Below are 23306 nucleotides of genomic sequence, written 5' to 3'. Positions count from 1 at the left end.
CAGAGTGAGAAAAATATACTGGAATGAAATACTTTTAATCTTGTAGTATTTTCTCAGTGGATGAAGAAGTAACCATATCTTCTCCTCCTCCAGTATGAGAGGTTTTCATTAGAAGCTTACTAAGTTCATACTATATTTTTTAAGGAACTTTTCTTACGAGTTTACTCCAGTTTACACTGTTACAACTCCTGAGAATTAACTTATTAGAGAAGTGTTGTAATGCCAAAATCATACATTAGCAACTTCAGGGTTTAAAGCTTGCTATCAACATTCCAAATGGAGAACAGAGAATTTTCATTCAGCATAGGTGTGGATAAGCCGTGTTCTGACTGTGGAATTACTTGACTTCGCTCTACGTATACTAGTTTAAACAAGCTAATAAGCATGGGATCACCTTAGTTCTGGAAACAGTGTCCTAATTTGGATTTTATTTCTAAATTATTCCAACCTTTCTTCCTCCAAACTCGTAAGAGTGAAGAGCTGAGACAATTTCAAACTCACAAACTTTAGTCAAACACATATAATAATAAAAGCTTTGAATAAATAAAGATCAAACCCCTCAATAATCTTCATACACACAGCACTGACTTTTCACACTAACTCAAAAAAATCAGAATAACTGTATTTATTCTAAAAGACACATCTAAACACAAAGTACAAAAATCAGAGGAGCAGTGCAACTGGTTAAATTATTATAGGCACAGAGTAAACATCTGTGAAAGAAAATTAAATAACATGTTCAGGATATTTCTGAACACCAAAAGTGAATGTCGGCTACTGATAGTTGCAAATTTTCCACTATGCTCAGTTAGATATTGCTACATTTTCAGAAGTCATTTCAAAGACATAAGAAAAAAAAGGAGAATTAAAAATCCTCTGCACTTCATTCAAAAATTCTTCATCCTATGTAGTGCATTCCAAAATACTTTACAAGATGACAGACACAAGGGCAAAAAACGATGAACTTTCTTAACAAGCAGAGAAGTCTACTCCACTCCCTTTTCAATTTCAGGACTACTTCATTTCAAAACTTTTCGAAAGATACAAGAAAGACGGGACATGCAAAGGCTGTGCTTTTACTGCTAGGCAATAAAAACATAATGAGCTGATCATTTAGGGCCTGGTAGAAACACACTGAAGTCAATACAATCCTTTCTGTTGATTTCAACGGCTTTTATACAGAGCCCTTAAATAAACTGTTAAAAAACTCAGAGTGAGTGATTTTGTCTCGGTATCATCACACCCACCTCATTTCACTGATTGGTATGTGTTGATGATTTGGCAAATCCATTTATACAAGACACAGGAGAACTTACAAAGTTCAAAAACAGTACTTTGTCAGTCAAAATCACTTGCCTGGTGTTAGACAGTTAAAACGATTAAGCTCTAGTTGCTAATTTCAGACAGTTAAATGCTGTTGCAAATGAAAGATGAAGCATTGCATGAAGCCATGCCAAAATGGATAGAAGGATGGTTACTTACCAACGGGGCGAGCTGTTGACATTACAATGGTGTAGTGAGAACATAAAAAAGAAATTAAAAAAAGAAAAAAATATCTGTCAGAATGCATGACGTAATGTTACCTTCCACTATGGATACTACCATGATTACTAACCACTCAAATGACAACCTAAGTAAAATATTTACTGTTGTTACTGCTTAGTCACGTGCCACTATTATCAGATTTACTTGAGCATAGCATCTGAACAAGCTGACTGGAACCATTCTCTGAGAAACATTTTTATTATCTTCACATGCCATCATCAAGTATCATTGTTAATGCCTGATAAAAGAAAAATTGCATTGCACTACCACAAACTTTTATATCCCAATGAACACATCCATTTAAGTTGTAGACTGTCAAATGTCATGCCAGTAGATGTAAGGCAGTTGCTTTCTGAGTCAAATACCAACTGAATTTTAAGCATGACCAGTCAGTACAACAGTAAGGGCTACAGAAAATCCAGGACAGTTTTTCTCATTAAATAACAGGCATGAAAGCTTACAGCACACTGCTTTTTCCTCACTAACGTGCTGATGAAAATATAACAAACAGACTGAAATGGCCACAGGGACCGCAACCCAGAACATCTCAAATTACTAGTTAGAAAACTTCTACTTCCTAAAACAACTGTCATTAAATGATCGACAGGTTAATATTGTTTCAGATATCAAGATTGAAAGCTGCTGCTGCTGCAACAAGTGATCTCTCGATTATAGCAACCCCTTCATTATACTTCTGCTTGTGAAGAGGACTGTCAGTCCTGCTGTGAATAAAATACAGACATCCTCTTCCAGAAAAGCTGAAAATTTGGACATAAAATTGACTCTGGGTTGCATCTGTGTAGGCAAAACTTTCCATATTTTAGCCCCAGAAGTAGTTACACCTGTCTGAACAATGGCACAATTGGGTTTTTTTTGTTTGGGTTTCTTTTTGGTGTTTTTTTTTTTTCTTTTTAAGAAGTTAACCAGCTCTGCGTGCTTATGTGTAGGTTAGGGTCAAATATGAGATACGCAGATTCAGAGGTAACACTGCATGCAAGGACGTTCTTAGTTCTCAACCTTTCTATGGTTTTATCCTTACTTTGGCATACCTGCTTCATTTAACTATTTCAAGCCTCCTGCCTTTTCTCACTTATTTGAAGGCTTTCTGGCTTGTAGTATTATGGACATATTCTTTCTTCTGCAGAGAGATGAGGAACAAGAGTGATATACATATTTCCAAGAGAGGCCATGATAGCTGAGTCAGAGAATTCAAATTCTGTTGTTGTTTGTGACAGTGTAATGCTAACTTCCTGACTGCATCCTCATAGTCTGCTTTGAGAAGATGGAACCATGGGTAAGTGAGCTAAGGATTATGCTGTTATTGCCAGGTTTGCAACTGTAACTACAAGACATCTGCAAGGACCAAAGCATTCTCAAAGTAAACTTTGTGGTTTTTCTTCACTACATGACAAGTGGTTATGGTAAAAGTAGTTTCAGACAAAAAAGACAAAAGTTTAAGAATTCAGAATTCAAGCTTCCACTAACTAAAAAGACCATTATTCATGGTCCCTTTAAAGTCAATGTGACTTTGCCTAGTCCTTTGTTTTCAGAAAATTCAGAATAATAGCCTTCTACATTGAATTTCCTGGCTTTTCTCATTTTCTGTCATATCTTGAACATTTAATATGCTTATAATATCATGGCTTCCTTTGTGATGGATAAACAGTATGTATTTGACTATAAATGACAAACTCAGGGGGAAAAAAGACCCAAGATAATGAAAACCTGCTCTTACTGTAGGAAAATCGATTAAATTATATATTTCCTGGGTTTTTTTTCACCTTAATTTCATCAGGTTCAAGCTTCAGTGATTTGAAAGGATTTTTTCTTCCATCTAGCTATTGTTTATATCACAAGTCTGGGTAGCAAATCTGTAAGGCTTGCTCCAGTAATATATACAATGGACACAGTTCTGAGAGTGTTTAAAGGCAAATTAGTTGCCAGATTTATTGGATACCATGATTCTGCCTGGGACAAAGAAACAGGGTGAGAGTATTTCTAGGAGTTTACTATAGTGAGTATTTTCCTCATGTTACAAAATGGAAGAATGATTTCTTACATAGGCATGAGGCAGGTAAACCTATTTCTTCAGCTTAAACCAAAAAGAGCTGCATTATCACTTATTGTCTAAAGCAGACACTGAGGTAATATTTTAGCAGATCGGTTATCACAATATTCTCTTTTCTTTGTTATATACTAACATCTCCTCCCACTACAAAGCCACTCAGTGCTTTTTTTCACTTTGAATTCAGCAAATTAAACTGAACTGTGTCCATGCATTAAATGGATGGAAATGGAAGCTGGCCTCTTGGGTCAGTTGACCCCAGTTCTAATAAAGCAATCCATTGAGACTTTGAACATTTGATTTAATGTGTATGAAAAGAGGAGAACAGATAAAGCTAAAAATGTTTTTATTAACCTTTCACAGCTCTACCGAAAACCATCAGCATGCACCACTAAACTGTGAAATAGTGTCTGCATGATATCTATTGTGCCAAATTGCTGCTTATCTTTTGGAATGAAGTAATAACTATTATATTCTATTTACTCATATAGAAATATTAGCCTACAAACTTTTTTCTCTCCCCATAAGCTTTAGTATGTCTGTATCTACTGTCACAAAAGATATTCTAGCAACTCATTATTTTACTGGTCTTAAAACCTCCTTACCACATCAAACAGCAGCATATAAATGCTGAGTGGATATTCAAATATTTTAGGAGAGAATATGGTAGTCTTTACCTCCTAATACTTACAAAATTTAATCATGATTTCCTTTTACCTTTGGCTAAGTTTTATCTTTCAGATAAAGAGTGATGGTACAGTTTAATTATGTCAAAGCTAATCACATGATAATACTATCTGCATTATATTTGCCATTAATAAACATAGTTACTTACTATATTCCTATTCTTATTAGGGAAAGGAAAATAAATAACAGCCTAAACTGATGGCTCACTCATTAAAGTCTATGCCCGTTATTATTTAGTGCTAGCTTACACACATCTATAATTGAATAAAAAACCCATTGGAACAACTCTTTAACTGCAGGGAGAACCTACACTTTTGAAGTCAATTACAATTTTGCCTAAGATATCAACAGGAACAGGATTTCACCTCTTTTGTAAATCAGTGCAACATCAGCCACTGCAAAGGAATGTGAAACCCAAACACTACCAGGTAAGAATGTGGCTCATTTCATCAGAAAGTAATTTATTCACTCAGGACATAAGCCTTCTCTCCATGGGAAAACTCACCTCGCACAGTGAGGGTAGCGGAGGCTTCCACTTTTCCAACTCGATTCTCAGCAATGCATGTATAGGTTCCTTCATCTGTGCTCATGGCTTTCTTAATGCGCAAAGTGTAGTCATCTTTGATATCATACCTATGTTACAGAATAAGAATGAAAAGAATGAAAACTCTTCATAGACAACAGAAATGAATGAAAACTCTCACCTGGAATGTGCCCGTCTGAACCTATCTTGGAGCCAATTTTGGAAGATAAATTAATATCTAGCATTAGATAATTCCACCAAGCATTAATCTTCACGACATTTTTATTGCACTCTGCATTAGTTAGAAACTTTACATAAAACCAGCATTGCTATGTTCACTCAGTATTAGGGCTTTATTAATATCTTTCACTTTGTCCTTGATTTAGAGCAATAAGATAAAATTAAGCTATCAGACACCAGTTATCAATACACGACAGCTCAGGTTTATCATGCCTTTAACCATGTGAGCTACACATTTTACCTTACGCTGATTTGGAAATTTCCCTTTATATAGAGATTTTTTCCACAGCAACCCAGTTACAGAAACTGGGCACACAGGTAGGATCTGACACTACATGATTACAAATAATAAAAAAGATATTGAAGGTCTGGAAGGTGATATTTATTGAAGAGGCACATTAAAGGAGATTATTTATCAATTTCACATAAGTACTGCAAAACTGTTCATTAAAGGTGGACATTAACGTTTTGTCTTTTTTAAAAGAAATTAGAAATAATTCAATCATGTTTTGTCTGTTTCTTTACTTCTCCTGTTGCAATAATTCTAAAATTATGAGGATGTATAAAACTTGAAATAATACATAGTACTTCAGCATGTAGTGAACATTCATTTTCAAGGATTTTCTGTTAAATTGTTATTACCTTGACAAAGTCATGCTTACACACTATTTTAGGCTCCGATTCAAAGTTCATTAAAGTCAACGTGAGACTTAATTTTGTATTAAATTTCTTTGTCTCTCAACTCAGGAAAACATGGATATTTTACCCTTGAAAGACTCTCCTGTAAAAGTATTTTCAACAACATTTCTTTCGGACATAGTAAGCCCATGATACCTTAAGTTACTTTGAATCTAAATTTTGCTTCAGATTCTCATGTATCAAATAATGAAATAGGAACATGAAACTAAAGATCAAGACTTCAGGACACATCAATTTCTCACTGTATACACACTTGTGACATAGCTTCAGGAGAACTAATTTACCTTTGTTATACAGTAAAGACTTTGCAGACTTGTTCAGCAAACAATAAAATCCTATGGAGGAGCACCTCTAAATATTTTGACGAATAAGAATGTAATGCAGTTAGTTACAGGGATGTTGTGAGGCTATATCAGTATTTTTAAATGCTTTGGGAACCTGAAACATTAATTTCTGTGTACATAAACATGCATTACTATTTGTTCCTTTAGTACAGATTTGTAGAGAGTACTGTGTGCTAGCAGACTTTAAAGCACTCAAATCTAAATGATCCTGTATGTTGAAATATTTCAATCTCTATTATGTCTAATTAAAACCCACAACACCAATTAGAGCACTCCTTGCAATTCAAAGAACAAAGAGAAGTCAAGACATCTTTTCACATTCATCACAATACATCTTCAGTCTATATTCAGTATGTTCGTTCTATTCATTACCAAAAAAAAATTAAAAAAGACTAAATTGAGGCTAACCATTTTGTCAAAGATAAACTTAAAGACATATAATATCCCTTTTTAGGAGTTACACTTAATTATATGAATATGCAGTACCTTATATTTAACTAATGAGTAAGGGATATGGCAAGGGGAAGAATAAGTAGATGCCATGGCAAACTTCAGAAACTTTTAGGGAAAATTTTTTCCTACCATACTACCACTGAGGGGAGGACAAAAAGTTATGATGCTACAAAAGTTAATATGCAGTTTCTGGAGCAGTGTAGATCTGTTGCAACTACATTCAACAGTCATATGCAGTCAGGGAACATTTCTTTTCAACTGCTCATAAATTATGACATTTTGCATGCCATGTTGCACGAGTCATTGGCATAGAGAAATCACTGTTTTCATAAGAGAGAAAAGGCAAACTTTCTCCCTTAAAAATCTCAAGAATATGACACAATATCCCAGAAGAATGGAGCAGTTATATGTCTTTGGCAACCACAGAGTTGCAGACAAGACAAAATGCTTATTTTCTTGACACAAGGCCAGCCCTAGGGAGCTAAAAAGATAAAGTTGTATTCAGCTTCTGTAGGATGAGAAAAACAAGATCAGCTGTAATATAAACATGAGTTTGATATAGAGATCACAGTTATAAAGCTGAGCAACAACTAGCCACTTAATTAAATGGGCTTTTTTCCTTTTTTTTTTAAGGATAAATAACATCCCTGTAATTCACTAACCACCGTCGAGATAAAAACAGACAGGCAGCAGGACTGTATCTGAGTGAGGGGTTGCTTGAATTGGGATGGAGGCAGCCTGGGACAGGGCCCTCTAGTCTGCTGGGGGCTGCAGCTGACTCACTCCTCTTCAACTCACCCATGTGCTGGTGTGGGCATGCCAGCCAGCTGCCTTGGAGGCTTCAGCAGCCTTTATGCTTGCACCTGCCAATCATGCAAATTGTGCAAAGGCTGCTGGGGGAACGAGCCAGCTGCATGGCATGCCAGGACGCAGAGCAAGGGTACAGCCACCATCTCCCAATTGGGGCATGAAACAGAGGGTTGTGTAAACATGTCACTGTCATGGCCCAGTTATCAATTACTTCAAGGAGAAGTCCATCTCTCCTGGTCTGCATCTCCAACAAGGTCATACTGGGTTTTTAGACCACCCTGAACGTGCCATCTAGCAATTAGATTCATACGTAGATGGACCCATGGGACATCATAACCATCTGCTGTCCTGAAGTATTGATATACTGTCCCTCAGTCATCTGTTCCGCTCACATTGTCCCTAGAAGTCACCACGGTTCAGTGAAGAGTTTTGACAGATGAAGTGGGGAGGAAAGAGAAAGGAAGAAAATTGGCTTTTAGCCTGATCCACAGCAGCACAGGGAGCTTGTATGAAAAAGGGATTGTGAAATAACAAGGAGTAAAGCCTAAATATGTTTTTAGTTTCTCGGGCATTCACTTGTGTAGCCTTGAACAGTGTTTTGTCTCCTCTCCACCCCAGATCTTCATATTCCCATGTCAAGGTACTTCAACTTAAGCTTCTAGAGAAGTTCATTCTCACCTGGATTAGTGTTACTGAACACTTGGGAATCAGGATCAGGGCCTCTCTGACTAGCTAATACCAAGTACAGAGAGAGGTTACCAGACTCCTGGGTTGATGATGGGGTGGCAGAAAAACAGAGCGTACTGTTAATGTTGCCAGTGCACTAAGAAGGCAATGCCTTTGAAACATGTGCAGCATCAAGAAACACCTTCTGACATATTGCCCAAATATTGCTGACTCTTAGCCAATTAATGCCAACATCCAGCAAAAAACATTGGGTGTCAGACATAATTTTCACTTGTTTATGGCCATCTAATTGATTTTAAGTACTTCTCTTTGTTAAACATTTGGAGGTGCTTAACTCTTCCGTTCAGCTTAGACTTCAGCCATTAGACTGAGCCGGGAGAGGTCTTTTAAACAGATAGTCAGACTGTTTAAAACAGACACTTTCGGGCACCAGGTTATATAATTTCTGTGTTACAAGTAGTAGTTAGACTAGGTCTGCCTTTAATTAACCAAGAAGGAAAGGGTCGGGGGAGTCTTGATAAGCAGGGGACTGGAAAGGAAGAAAGAAACAGAGAAATAAAAAGCAGATGAGAAAACGCTGTTGGTGAAGAAATTCTAATAGAAATTGGGTGATTTTGAGTGAAATCTGGCAGTCTCTGGCACATATGAATGCATTCATTGTTGCTAGTTTTGATTAATGACAGTTGTACAATAGTGTGCTGACAGTCACTGCCATACAGACACTTTTTTTTTTTTATATGAAACACTGCTGAAAATGCAACCCAATCAGATTTGGCCCCTGAACAACATGTGCTATCATCACTGTACCGTGAATTGAGATTGATTGGTAACCAGCTGTGACAAAGTGGGAAAAACAGCCTTGTCTTTTTCAAGAAAAGAAAAGAAGAAAAATAAAAATATGAATTGTGTCAAAACCATTACCATCTGCTCAACCAAATAACAAATAAAACAAAACACATTAACTCTTTTTAAGTATCACAAATTAATGTGCCAAGGTTACATTCATGCATTGGCTTACGCATCTAAGAATAATCTTGAACTCAACTGGTTTTGTCACAGTTATAATTTTTCTCCCACATTCAAAATTGTGTTTGTCCATATTCAGCCACCAATCTTCGATGGCTGTCAAATTAAAACAAAACAAAAAAAAAGAGATAAATAATTTACTGAACTTACAGAGATTTTGCAATACACATTTTTGCATTTGATATGCATTCTATTGAGTGCTTCACAGAATCCCTAGATTTCCAGATTTTCAAAAATATGCATGCATCTATGCATAAAAACCATGCACTTCTTTGTCTTTCACATGTATAGGTAGCAAAACTGTGTCTGCAGTCATAGTCATTACATTCTTATATATTCAAATAGGCCTAACTGGTAATAAAGGGTGCACTTGCTTCAGCAGTGTATTTTAAAGTTGTGAGAATACATTATTGAATTCAACAAAACCAACTAAAAAATGCTATATTTTTTTGCTAAAGGGAGTTTGCAAGCGAAAAAGCCAAATCTAAACCATTGCATGCCACCAGCCTCCAAAAACTTTACATCAATTTATACCAGGCATTTATATTCTTCTAAAATATTACTGTAAATAATATATAGAAAAAATCTGTGTAATCTTTGTAGGCTTTCTTTTTCGCTAGACATGGCACAAAAATTACTTTGCTCTATTTTCTTCTGCCTGTTTGACAGGCTACTTTGCAAACCACACACAAAGCTTCAAGATTACTCACAACATCAATGATTAGGGAGCCCAAACAGAGAGATGCTACTGGCCAAAACCAGAGTAAACAGGAAGTAGTTAAGGAGGCTTAAGCTTCTGTCTCCACTTCTCTTTTGTGGTGCTGGCACTTCAGCTTCCAGGGTACTGCACAGCTTTTCACTGGCTCCTCAACGCTAGGTGCCAGATGGAGGGAACCAGAGAGAAGCTGCAGTGAGATAGGAAGCGTGAGCTCATTACCTGCATTAGCCTTGTGTCATCCAGAAGCCTCCATTCTCATCAGTGATGCAGCCAACCCTACTGCCAGCTCTCTTACAAGAAATGTGTTTTTTCACCTCTGTTGATAAGTGGAGGAAGAAAGACGCATAAACCTATGCGTGACAACCCTCTGTGGGAAAGATAAAGGGGTTTCTGGTTTTCTGTTCTTAGCAAAAACTGAATCAGTGACAGAGAGATTATGGAGGAATAAATTTGTGTGCACTGGTCACAGATTATTCTGTTGTACCTCTGAAAAGGCTGCCTGTTGCTGGGTGGCACTAAGACACTGCTTACAGCTGTGATAAATTTGGCTACTAGGGAGCTATCCCCAGGGTGTTGACAGGATGGCTGCCACTCACTTCTACATATCCAGAATCCCATTTACTGGCTATGTCATTCATACCAGTGAGAGATAGAAGACAATGTGACATCACCTTGAATTCTTTGTGCGAAATATATATGCAAGCATATATGGTTCACTGGCCTTATCCAACGAACCAGAAAAAGAGCTGATACAGGTTACTATTCAAAATTTTGATTTTCTTAAAATACACAGACTGCACGTTCTTTTTTAGTTCAAAATCACTTATGACTTGTGATCATCAGATTATTTGTAATTTCTTATAGTAGATATTCTCAAATGCACTAATATAAAACACAAATCCATGCTGCACTGTGCCTTAAACCAAGGTTTTCATTAAAATGGCTTAAATCTCATAAAAATGGTATAAAACAGCTACAGTTATTGGGCCACCATTGTGAAACCATACCTATTGTCAAATTAAACAGTGTTTTCCAACTTCTTTGGAAGCATTAGACTGTGCAGCATTACTCATATGCATACATATATATGTATGTGACTGCACATAATTAGTGTCTCATACAATCAGTAGCCATGTGTTAAGGAGAGAACCAAGAAATAAGAATGAGACTGCTTTTTTGTTATCTTTTAAATAATTTGGAAACAAACAGGAGTTGAGAACAAAATATTTGTTTGGGAATCATTAACTCAGGCACCATCTTTTACCTCTACATCTCTGTTTGCACAGAGGAGTACTCATAGGGAATTATCACATGATAATTATTCAAAATGGGTTTCTGATTTGATTTTAGTTCCAGACAGAGGTCAACATTTCAAAAACTGGAACATTGGTGGAAGTATGAGCTAAGAGACCATGTAATGATTTGGCATGGAGCTCTATCCTCCTATCACCAGAAGTAGTCCTTTCCCTTGTGGATGAGACACATTTGTCAGGCACTTTGGGAGATTTGTATTATTAATGCCTATGTCATAAAATCATCCATCAGAAAAGCACTCTTGATTCTCAGGGTTATCTGCTCAGCCCATGCCACCACAGTTTATCTTAAGAAAAAGCAACATCCTGTTTTTGTCCATTTCTGTTTTTAAAAAATTGAAATGATACTGCAAGGAGTGGAAAAAAAGTAAGAAGATCTGAACCCGGACTGGCATCTTGCACTCCCTTAATGTGACGATGCATTTTTTTTTAATATGAGCATGTAGATTATGAGTAGTTTGAAGTAAACAGAACTCGGGTTGGCCATTCTATTATTATATGCCTTAGGCATGATGAATGATTGTGATAAACTTGTCAGAGAACTAACTGAAATATTTTCTAATCTGTATTTCAAATCAGTAACCAAACTTGAAGTGTTAATTAAAGATGAAGTCATGTTAATGTTTTAATGAAAATGCCTTCAACATCACAGTGGTGCCAGAAGCCATATTACTAAAAAGTGCATTTTACTAATGTTAAGTAATTCTCAGCATAGGACTTCCCAACAGAAACTGGAAAGTAGTTCTTAGGGTTAAAACTTTAACACTGCAGTTACTGACAGTTTTTGTTTGTTTTTAACTGAGATGACAACTTTTGTAACCTGTGCAGGAGTAGAACATGTTAAAACAGAAAAAATCCCTGCAGGTCATATATTCCAGTAGCATCAATACTGCTGTGGTCAGAGCTTTTGAATCTTACTCCAACTTGAACATAACTACCAGCTTCCTTCTCTCTGCTTTCCTTAGGGAAAATGGCAGAGTTAACTATCTTTACTTTTTCATTCTCTAATTTTAATATGCAATAAACTGATAAGAGTGAACTCAAAACTATTTCATATCTTTACACTTTTCAAGAGAGCAGGCTACCTCAATATTCTGAAATTTGCATATACAATGTATAAATTACATGATTACTAGGCTCTTATTTAATATACTGTGCTTTTCTGATACTAAAGAAAGATTCAAGCATTAGAAAGAGTATTTTGAGTGAAATTCTACATTAAGTTTTCTTGTGTCTCTTTCCTGCAAGAAGCAAATTTTAGTGCCAGTAATAGCCTCAAACTGCAATTTTTTGTGAGTAGAAAATTCAGAGAAATTCATGTTTGAAGTTACTATTACTGGCACTAAATTCTGCTTCTGAACTCTACTAGTGACTTCATTAATTCCCTGAAATTTAACAATTTGAAAATGTTAAATAAAAGAGAACCAAAAAAATAAAACATTCTCTTGCAACAATCATATTTCAAGTGCACTGCCGGTGATCACTTCATAGATTACCAGTGGTTAACACCGCATGAAGAGAAAACATGTAGGAAGGACTGCTAGTTGACACAATTTCTTTATGGTTGCTGTCTATGGAGTTGTAAAGCATTTTCCCAACCTTGACCCTTATGTAAGCAACTGGAGACTTTTTTCATGCATCCACAAACAGATCACCTGAAATAATAACTCTTCTTCAGCTCTGTGGTGAGAACTGACACTTAACATGAAGCCAATTTAAATGTCAATGTTATTAACCATTTCTCTGCTGATAGGTGTAGCAGAGCCACATATCTAACACTTTTGCTCACAGCATTTAATATTTCATACAAATTGAATGGCAAATAACTACTGAGTTAGACTATAGACCTCTGGCTTAACTGTGGGAAGATGCATTTACAGGACTTTACTTAATGTCATGCCATGAGGGATTTAAGATGTAAAAAATACTCTAATTTACACTTTTATTTGGCCATGTAGTCCTTAGAAAACTGTAAAGAATATTTTTTCCACTTATAGACTGGTAGAGACCATTGAGAGACAAAATATCAATTGGAGAAGAGGGATACTCAACCAAAAGAACAGAAGGGGGTACCCCATCAGCACTGGAGTATACCATCTTCATACTTTAGACACAAAAATAATGAAATCCCTGCTTCCCTTATACTCCTCATCACCTCTCTATCTCTAAGTGATATCTCTGGCTTTACGGAAGAAACTTCCTGGAATGATTCAACATATCAGCTAATAAGATGCTTACACTGCACTCCACTGAAATCTGCCTGTCTTCAGATAGGATATGTGGACTCTGCAAGTTGCACTGCAGCTTGCCCCATGGCAGCCATGTGCTGTATTAAATCCAAGATAACAACATCCTCTGAAAACTGCCTCTACTCTCTCCAGATGTACATAAGAATACAAATAGCATATTAAACCTCTTTCTTTCACTGTCTCCTTTTGACAAGCTATTAAAAACATCCAATCTTCTCCCCTATGCTCCTCATAAAGGGATTTAATCTCTTCTTGATAATTTTGCTTAGGAAACAAAAGATGGGCATGAAAATCATACTGGATCTAACCAATGGTGATGAATAATACACATGATACAGCTAGTATGAAAGCATCCTTTTTCCCTGATACTTAATTTAAAACCATTAATTGTTATTAATTGCAACAGAAATTTGCTGATGTAACCAAAGATTATATCCATTACACTATTGAAACACACTCTTTACTCTAATTAATTTTCAATACACATTAGACTGCATTTTGTTACAATCTGCACAGAGATTAACTCAACTAAAGCACACAGCACTGTAGTGTTATTAACTCATATTTCACTGAAAGGTCATTCCCCCCTTGGTTTTATCTAGAGGAGGCTGTAGTTAAATACCTCACCATCCCATCCACAGAATATAAATACAATTATGTAGCACTGTGATTATTCTTAAAAATTGCTGTGTGTCTGCCTTACAGGGCCTTATCCTGTGATCACAGAGAAGTACAAATGCAGAACATCTCTGGCTATCAAGCCTTTTCCGGATCTCCTCTTAAAACATCTTAACTTCTGTGAATTTATTAGGGTAAGGTTTGCTATCAGTTGCATTCAAATCCATTTCAAAGATTTGGATTTGGAAGATAGTAAGACATTGTTAAAATTCTGTTATTTATCCTTAGTTTTGAGTTTACAAGAAGCCATGAAGGAAAGTCCAGAAATTATAGTACTTACTGAACACCCATCAAAGGACAGACAGTATACCTGCCCAAGCTAAGTGTAGTCAATTACTTTTCAGGCACAAAGGGGATAGTTTCTAAAACGTAATAAGACTGACCTCTACACAGACCTTTGTTGTTAGACCTAATGCATATCTTAGAATAAGTTAAGTCTATGCATTAATAATGTATTTTCCAAAAAAATTTTAATCTGTGGAAAATAGGAAAGCTTAATGTGCTGTTTATGATTTTCACCGCTCTGTGTCTCTGCTCCGTTTCATTTAATAACCTGCAATCTCTTAACACTTAGCAATATACTTTGTGTAAACTACTCACCATTTTCATTCTGAAATCATTGCTCTTGGTTTTTCAGCCTCCACTCCCATGCGTGGGTGGCACATAAAACAAATACCTCTTCCTGCTGGTGCAGTTGCCACTTTTCATCTCTAGCACAATATTCATCTAATCAAACAGTGTCTGTAAATGTAACTTACAAGAGCAGGTTGTAATTTCATTAAAGATGTATTTACTGAGCTAAACCAGCTGTTCTGGGCTGGAATGCAAAAAAAAGCCTATGTGATTGCTACTCAATCGTTTTTAAGGCAACTGAAAAATACATTTGCTGAGCAAACCTCACTCTCCCAAAGAGCTGGCACCGCTAGCTTTTTCTGTGTAAAAGGTTTAAACAGTTATTACAGCGTATCATAAATTTTAACTTGCAATTGAAAATCTCTTCACTTCTTTAAAAAAAAAATCCATATTACTTGCTATGTAATTACAGACTATGCAGCTGCTCTCTTCCGCTTCACTGGAAAATCTGAAGACATGAAACACTGTAAAAATCTTATTCAAATTTTACTAAATTGCTAGTCATAGATATGCCACTCTCACATTGGAGGCTTTCAAACAATATCACTTTCTTCCTGTTACCAGGACTAAGAAGCAGATGAACCAAAAGTTGATCCAGGCCATATTGAGTTCCTCACCACACAGGAGACCATCAGCTCCTTAGCAGAAAAGTATAATCTCTCTTTCTTCTAAGCAGACATCAAAGGGAAAGCTACCTGAACATATGGCTGGAAAAAGACTTCAATATATAGAGACATTTTTATTTCATTTTCAAAGTGACTTGATCATTATGCATGACCACAGCTGTCTGAGTTGTTTTAGCAGAATTTTTGTGCCATGTCCTTGAGTCATTTATAATGAAAAGAAGCTCTACTCATTAAATAGTGAACCTAATATTTCAGCCAAAGGCATAGGACTGGTGACTTCACAACATCCTGTTCACTTCCAGTAGTTTGACATGAGTTGTACTTGTTTAACTGTTCTCTAGGTGTGATTCTGAATTTTTAGAGCAATTAAAATCAAATATATACCATGTGCCTGTATGCTTGGTTAAACATTTCAGTCTTGGGTTAGCACATTTAAGTCACAACACTTTTTCCACCTTCTCCTTCTTAACACAGAATCATAGAATGACAGAATAAAAGGAGTTTAAAGGGACCTATAGGCATCACTTAGTCCAACCCCTCTGCTCAAGTGGGTCCACCTAGATCAAGTCAGACAGGAACACTTAATTCCGGCCCAGCCACACACAGAATGTCTCCATGATGTATATCACAGTCTTTGAAATCTCAAATCAAGTCTACAGGATGTTGGACAAGTAACTTCCTTTGACTGTTAGAGACCTATTTTTTTCCCAGGCATTATTAAAATTTCCAATAGAAGAACCACTTTAAGATTTTAAATTCAAAATACAGACTATTATAGTTGTTTTATATCATCAATTCAAAATAGCTACAATTTGTAATGAAGACTTGCACTCTCAGAATAAACTTATGTCCATCTGTTCTCAGTTCTAAATCATGGTTATTCATAATTTTCTGAGTAATTACACAGACAATTCAACAAAACAGCCAAATTCTTTTTTTCAAATAATCATATTTTCAAACATGATAATTTATTTAGAAGTTGCTTTTTTTTCTCATTCAATGCAATTGCAACTGAAGATGCTTACAGTTCACCAGGGACCTTTATAATTAAAACTGTAACAGGCGAAAATTATTTACCAATTATTACTCAATGCATCAATTGGTGCTGCATTACTGTTTATATTTCTCACCAGAAATTACTATGATTACTTTTCACGTTCACATATGTCACTAAAAAAGCTAAAAGGAAAATGGTAAAATAGAGAAGGACTTCTGAAAGACTATGGCTCCAGTGTCACTGATAATGGCATTCACAAAATACAGAAATAAAATTAATAAGATTATTCTCTTTATCCCACTCTACTATCATAGAACTAGATACTTTTGAAAGCTGAACTAAGAATAGATCATTAAAAAATTTGCAGTAATTGTTGAAACAGGTATCTGCTATCATTGTCTTGTAATTGAGACATGAAACCAAAAGGAAATTATTGAAAAAACAAAAATAGACAGAAGTGCAAAGAACATGGTTAACTGTGGAAACAGGAAATTGATATTGAAAGCTAGAAGAAAAATAGCTGCACAGATCTGTTTAGAAGAAAGATTTATGCATGTAGGAAGAATGACAAAGGGAGTTCCTTGAGAGTTTTATATTTCACTTTAGATGTTAAAATCCTTAAAATACAAGAGTTCAGAAGCTGAAAGCTAATTTCCATTTTGCCTCAAAAAAGATTAAAAAAATTGCACTCTTCATCAAGGAGGAAAGCTTTGAAATTCTTCTCTTAATTTATAAAATTGTTATATTATCATCTTCTCATCCATTCATTTATTCATTCAGACTGTACCTGGACAAATTTCTTTGCTCACATTAAAAAGTACAGAAAAAAATAATAGCTTTTATTCTAGATGTTTCAAATTTATCTTCCTGGATTAACAACCATGGTAGTATGGTTTGGAAATTTCCACTTTTTAGAAAGCATAGACTCTGCTTACTTGTACTGATATACAAATGATACACTTCAGAAGACAAGTCATACAGTCCTGATCATCACAGGTATTTGTTTTTTAAAGTCCAGATGTTGTACTAGATGACCACAATCCATCTGGCTCAGGTAGCAGTAGCCTGTTACATGGGCAGGGGCAGTGGTAGTTCCCTGTCACCCAAGGTGGCCTCCAGTATGAGATTTTGGAACCTTGCCCTTCTTTAACCACTTCTTTGGTTTTCTGAGAAGCAGATATATACTAAGACATACTCCCACTTTCTATTTTAAGACACCAAAATACAGTGAATAAAATGTTAAACAGCAGAGTAAAAACACTGTAAAACATATTATATGCCTGAACTTGAATATAATAATGTATCCAATTAAACGTCTCTTCTTTCAGTTAAAAGCCCAGTGAAAATTCTTTCTATGCTTTCTGTTACATTTCCTCCTCAAAAATACATCATGAATGAACAGAAAAATTACCTCAAAGCACATAGTATTGTGTTTTTCACAGTAACTTGTAAAATAAAAAGAAGAAACATAGTCATTAAAAAAACATAATAGAAGGCCAACTTAATCAAAGGCACTGTTGATTCATCATTTATTTCTTCTGCTTATGAGACCTAGAAGTAGACATGATTTAAAACAACAGAAGGAGCTCAACAGTAAAAAAAAATGACAGTATTTACTATGGACTACTTTACAATGTTAAAATAACTCTACAGTTAAATAGCAAGTAAAGAAAAAAATTCATTCTGTTTTGCTGTTCAAAATAGCATTTAGTGTTCTATATGCATGCTGATCTATCAATATAATTGTAAAAAAAAAAGCTATGTTATTTTTTAAACTTGTTTTAAATTGCAAGGAAATTATTTTTAAAATATAAGTAATTTTTTACATATATGTGTCTGTACTTAAATAGAAATTATTTTTCTAGATTATATATCATTCCATTAATATTTTTAACTGAAGAGCTGTACGACATCTCACATGAGGATGTGGAAACTAAAAAAGATATTCTCCAATTTGAGTTTTGGGATTTTGTTAAAGATTTAGATTTTGAGAAACAAAATATATTAACCCAAGAAAAGACCATGACTAAATGCCATATTACTCTGAGGAATTTTGCCATCACTTTTGACAAAAGTCTATGCAAGAAAAAAGGCATATTTAGCAAGTAGATGAAGACTACTGGATGACAATCTTACCATATTGTTGGGCTGAAGATGTAAAACACGCTGTGATAAAGAAAGCAGACAGCAATGTTTAGGTTGTTTAGGTTAGGCCCAGTTTAGTACTGTCTCACAGTGCACTTTAATACACACTGGCAGAAACTAGCCACAAATACCATTGCAGCTGCTGGTTTTTTTTAAGATCATGATTATAGGAGGAGAAATAACACTGGTAACCAGCTTCTCTAAATCCAATGTTTAACGCACTTGTTTGAAGAAGAGAAGATTTAGAATTTTTTTGTTTCCTTTCTTCAAATTCCATCAGCAACATTGCAGGAATAACCAATACTGATGAAAAAGAATAATCAACTGTGATTGGGGAAAAAAGGCAGTATTCATGTCTCTTGTTGAAATTAAATGTACTATGCAAAAATTAATCAGAACTCACAGGCCCAGAAGTATTGGTTGGGTTATGGAGACCAGGGCTCTCATTTCTGTTCCCAGACTTATTTCTATATTAAAGTGTTGTAATCTAATAATGATTCAGCATCAAATCTAGAAAGAGTTCTAGAAAGCAAAGACCAAACTGTTCTGTTAGCTGAAAGGAGATGAGTCAAATTAATGTCCTTTTATAAGACAGATTCTCATTCCTTGCTCACTTGAATTTTCTCTGCACTTGTTCCAGACTAAACAAGTATTTCTTGAACACAAGGGGCCTGTTACAGTTTTCATTATTTTTTCATTTCTGCTGACTTGGTTTTTCGTTTCCTCAGGACAAAAGTTTCTCTCTGAGACTTAACAAATATGAGCCAAGCGCCAGTAAAGCCCACCACAGTGCTCTGCTTCTAATTCATTTTCCTAGCACACTGAAGGAGCTCTGCAGCTCTTCAGACAAATTTTCTCCCTTTTGGTAACAGAACATTATTATGAAGGCTATTATCACTAGTACATTCCTAAAACACCTTTCCTTTCTACGGCAAATTCAGTGAATACCCATGTGCTCACAATATCCAGGCATCACTTTCCTTCCTTCCTTCCACAGGAATCCATTACCTGCACACTTCAACCCAGACTGGATTTCCCTGTTCAACTGGCTCTGGAATAGGTTTTGTAGTGCCAAAGACCAGCAATATGAGACATAAATCTTGGCTATAACATCAAAAACCAAACTATAAGTAGTAGACAGTGATTCAGCATTACTCAACAATTGAAATTTGGAAGTGTGGTGAATATGAACGCTGGTCTCACCTTCCTCTCGGTAAGTCTGCATCATCTTTCTTCCACCGGACTGTGGGTGTGGGATCCCCCTGCACCTGGCACCGGAAATCCACAGCCTCCTCCTCCAGCACCACTTGGTTAATCGGTCGTCTGAGAAACGTGGGCCGTTCTTGAAAGAGACATTAAAATTCCTTAGTGAGTCAGAGAGTTGAAATTAATGCTTTTGACTTATCAGCATCTTTTGGTTTACTCATTCACAGAATGAAGCAAGGAGGCTGAGCTCCACAAATTCAGACAAGAGGAACTGATGATGTGCATAAAGAGCCCAGAAGATGACTCCCAGGCTGGAGAGGCAGGAGCTGAGTGCCACCAGAAGGAAGCCTGTGCTAGCACTGGCTGCCCACTTGCCACACCAGCAGAGAGGTCTCCAAAGCTATATCCTTACATGTGAATTGTTTTGGCTCTGCATTGCCTCATACATGGAGCAGGAACTAAAATCTCCTGCCTGCTCTAGCGATATATGAGTTGCCAATGGAGATCATCTGCCTTTGGCAATAATCAATATCTTGATGCTTCAGAAGAAAATGTAAACACTGTGTTATGCATCTCAGCCAATTGCAAGCTATCATATAGAGGTTGGAGCTTCCCTGACCCCCATCGCTAATTTTGCCATGGAAAACTAAATTAAGGTCTGAATAATAAGTTCTGTTTACCCTTGTTATGTTAGCCTGCACAACTACAAATATTATTAATCTTCATAATATTGTACAGGCCTGCTTAAAATCCAGATGCAGAGTAGCAATCTGATCTTAGTTATACTAGTACAAACTCAAAGTACCGGTAATTTCATTTGAAAGGATGTCACTGAGGTTAGTTTCCAAGTTGCCTTTGGACTGTATAAATTTTGTTCTGCTCACTCCTAGCCATACCACACTTTTGTTGTCATAAATTATTTACACTAGAGTCAAATCATTATAAGATTGAGATTATATGAAGCATTATTTCCACTCAAGACAAGGATTTATTATAAGGACATTTAAAACTAGTTACACACTGTTTCATATTTAATTCTTAGCAAATTGAAAGATATAATGCCATTGAAAAAAATATTCAAAATTCACACAGATGTAAGGAATACCAGGTTCTGATTCAGGCAGTTTGTCTTGATAACTACAGAGTTAAGTTAAAGGCTTGGTTATCCATCTTTATTATATCCAAATAATAATAAAAAATAATTGAAAGAACATTAGTAAGTTTGCAAAATCAAGTACACAGCACCTCAGTGCCAGAACTAAGCCTATCTGAGTGCCCTTTGATCTGTGTGCCCTTTCTGTTTATACCTTTTGAGACTGGTTGCAATTATATGATCATGTATTATTTTTCTCCAAACATCTCCATATTTGGTATTAATTTAACAAGCAGGTGTTTAATATTTTGCTTTAGTTGTACCATTTAGTGGGTGGCCTCCTGTCATACTACTCAAACTTCACTTCAAAGGCAGGAATATTAATTTCCCTATGACCCCCATTACACCTATCTTAATGATTCACAAACAATTCATTTATTTATATAGCTTCTCTCTAAGATGCTATGGAGATCTAAGAATGCAAGGTAAAAAAAAATCTGCCAAATTTTGATGTTCAAGTTGAGACATAAAACTTTTTTTTTTTAGAATTTAGTATTAATTTTCTGTGTTCAAAGTTCAGCTTCCATGGAGTTCAGCTTCAGTTGCAGCTGATAAAATGTTCATTGCTTTTAGAACTCAAAATATGAAGTCAGAAAATATGGGACAAAAAACCACCTGCTAATAATTATCTAAATGAGTGACAGCATCACACATGAATTCCGGGAAACTAGCAGGGAGACCTATTTGAAGGGAAAAACATATTTTGTCAGCAGAAGAATAGACACACTCAAGAATCTATAGCATTTTTCCAGACACTAGAGGTAAAAAACATGTCTAACAGGGATACTCCATACTTCTCCCAAGCCATTGCTTTTGTCCTGTTCCTAGTCCTGCCTGGGACCTTCAAGTTCCAGCAGTGCTTGAGCAGGTAAATTCAGTTCCAGTCTCTCTCAACACCTTGAAATCTCAGTCTTTGTTCACTTTATAACCCTTATATAACCTTCACTACAGCTCCTTGTCCTGAGTGTACTTCATCCGATTTTTCCTTTCCTGTGCATGTAGTCTCCTGACCCATCTCAGTCTCCTGCTAGATTTGCTCCTACTCTCATTTTTGTGTGTCAGCCACACTGTGACGATGTGGATTGCTTTCTTAGCCAGTTTCTCTCCTCCTAGCCTAGACTATTGCTTTTCACAGTTCATGAGACAACTCTCCCTAACAATTATCCATGCTTCACACTTCTTCATGCCTCACAGCAAACTGACTCTTCATTGTGTGTTTGAATTACACTTGAACTGGAGGTTCCATCCAGATGTCCCCCATCCACAGCATCAGTGCAAGAAAAATTGGTTGAAGTAACAAAGCATTATCCCAGGAGAGTGATAGCAGCAGGAGTTCAGTGCAGTTGCATGAAAATGCTGCTCAGACATACATTCTACCTGATGACTGTGGTATGTATTTTAGTGCTTCTATACAGGAGATAGGAAGTTTGATAGGAATTTATTTTCTCATCACATTTTGAGAAGAAACTAGCTGATGAGACAGTAGATGGACCAAATGTCATTAGGTAAATCACTTGATTCCACATCAAGTCACTTTAGGAATATACATACATGTTTATTTCAGATCAACTACTCAAAATTATTATTTTTTTAAAACAGATAAGAGTTTGCTAAAAATAAACAGGTATGTAAGTACAGATTCCAGTCAGCAAGGACATGCAAATACCTATCACTGCTATTTTCATTTACTCATTATCTCTGCATTTTGCACAGTGTGAATCTGGAAAGAACAAGTTGTCTCTCACATTGTTTCCTGCATTTGTATCACCCAGACAACCCCTTGAATACATCCAATAGCTAATTATACAGCTATAAAGTGATCAGAATGAATGTCATTGCCAATGCAATTAACATTCTTTATGTGAGATTAACTGGATTTGAGTCACCTGCATAACTTGCTTACAATGTTAATCTCTCAAGAGACAGAGCACTGCATGCCCAAGCATGCTAAATAAAGAAGGTTTCTTCATGAAGACAGGTCAAATTTAGTTTCAGAGCTAAACTTGAGGAAAAAAAAAAATCCTTTTTTTTTTTTTTTGAAATGGTTTGCCTATTAATAAAGCCTGGTGGTATACCTATAGATTGTTATTCTGTCAACAGGATTCAGAATACAATATATTTGAGAAATAACAAGAAAGAGTAATAAATTAAAATCACAGACATGTATAAAAACGTTAATATAGCTATTTTATAAGCTTTCACTGAGTAAATAAAGTATGCACTTCCTAGACTTTCTCTGATGAATATTAAAAATCTTTGAAGAGAACTATAAAAGAGGTCATGGTTATATGTCATGTCAACCAGTCACGCTATTACTAGAGTGACCTTTATAACTTCAGAATAATCTTTTCTTGCAGTTATAAAAGTGGATAGTTAATGCAATCTGGACACACACGTACAATCTGTTGCAGTGCTTAAGCACTACAAGAAAACTTACAGAACTGATCCTAAGCAGAAACATACGAAAATCCTTTCTTTGCTTTGAGTGCTGACACAAGTTAACCCTGGA

General features: G+C 35.9%; 1 protein-coding gene across 3 annotated transcripts in view; it reads right to left on the bottom strand.

Moving 5' to 3' along the window:
- Positions 1 to 23306, bottom strand: part of ROBO2 (roundabout guidance receptor 2) — a 462417-nt gene that overhangs the window by 113586 nt on the left and 325525 nt on the right. For all 3 annotated transcript variants that reach the window (XM_062002636.1, XM_062002644.1, XM_062002650.1), the window contains exons 5-7: positions 19642 to 19780; positions 4803 to 4930; positions 1483 to 1494 (exon numbers count right to left, since the gene is read on the bottom strand). In XM_062002636.1, the coding sequence (XP_061858620.1) occupies positions 1483 to 1494; positions 4803 to 4930; positions 19642 to 19780 (279 nt within the window). The remainder of the gene's footprint in view (positions 1 to 1482; positions 1495 to 4802; positions 4931 to 19641; positions 19781 to 23306) is intronic.

This window comes from Colius striatus, chromosome 1 (assembly GCF_028858725.1).
Source record: "Colius striatus isolate bColStr4 chromosome 1, bColStr4.1.hap1, whole genome shotgun sequence".
Classification (NCBI taxonomy): domain Eukaryota; kingdom Metazoa; phylum Chordata; class Aves; order Coliiformes; family Coliidae; genus Colius; species Colius striatus.
Note: the sequence above shows the minus strand (reverse complement) of the source record. Positions and strands in the feature narration are given on the sequence as shown.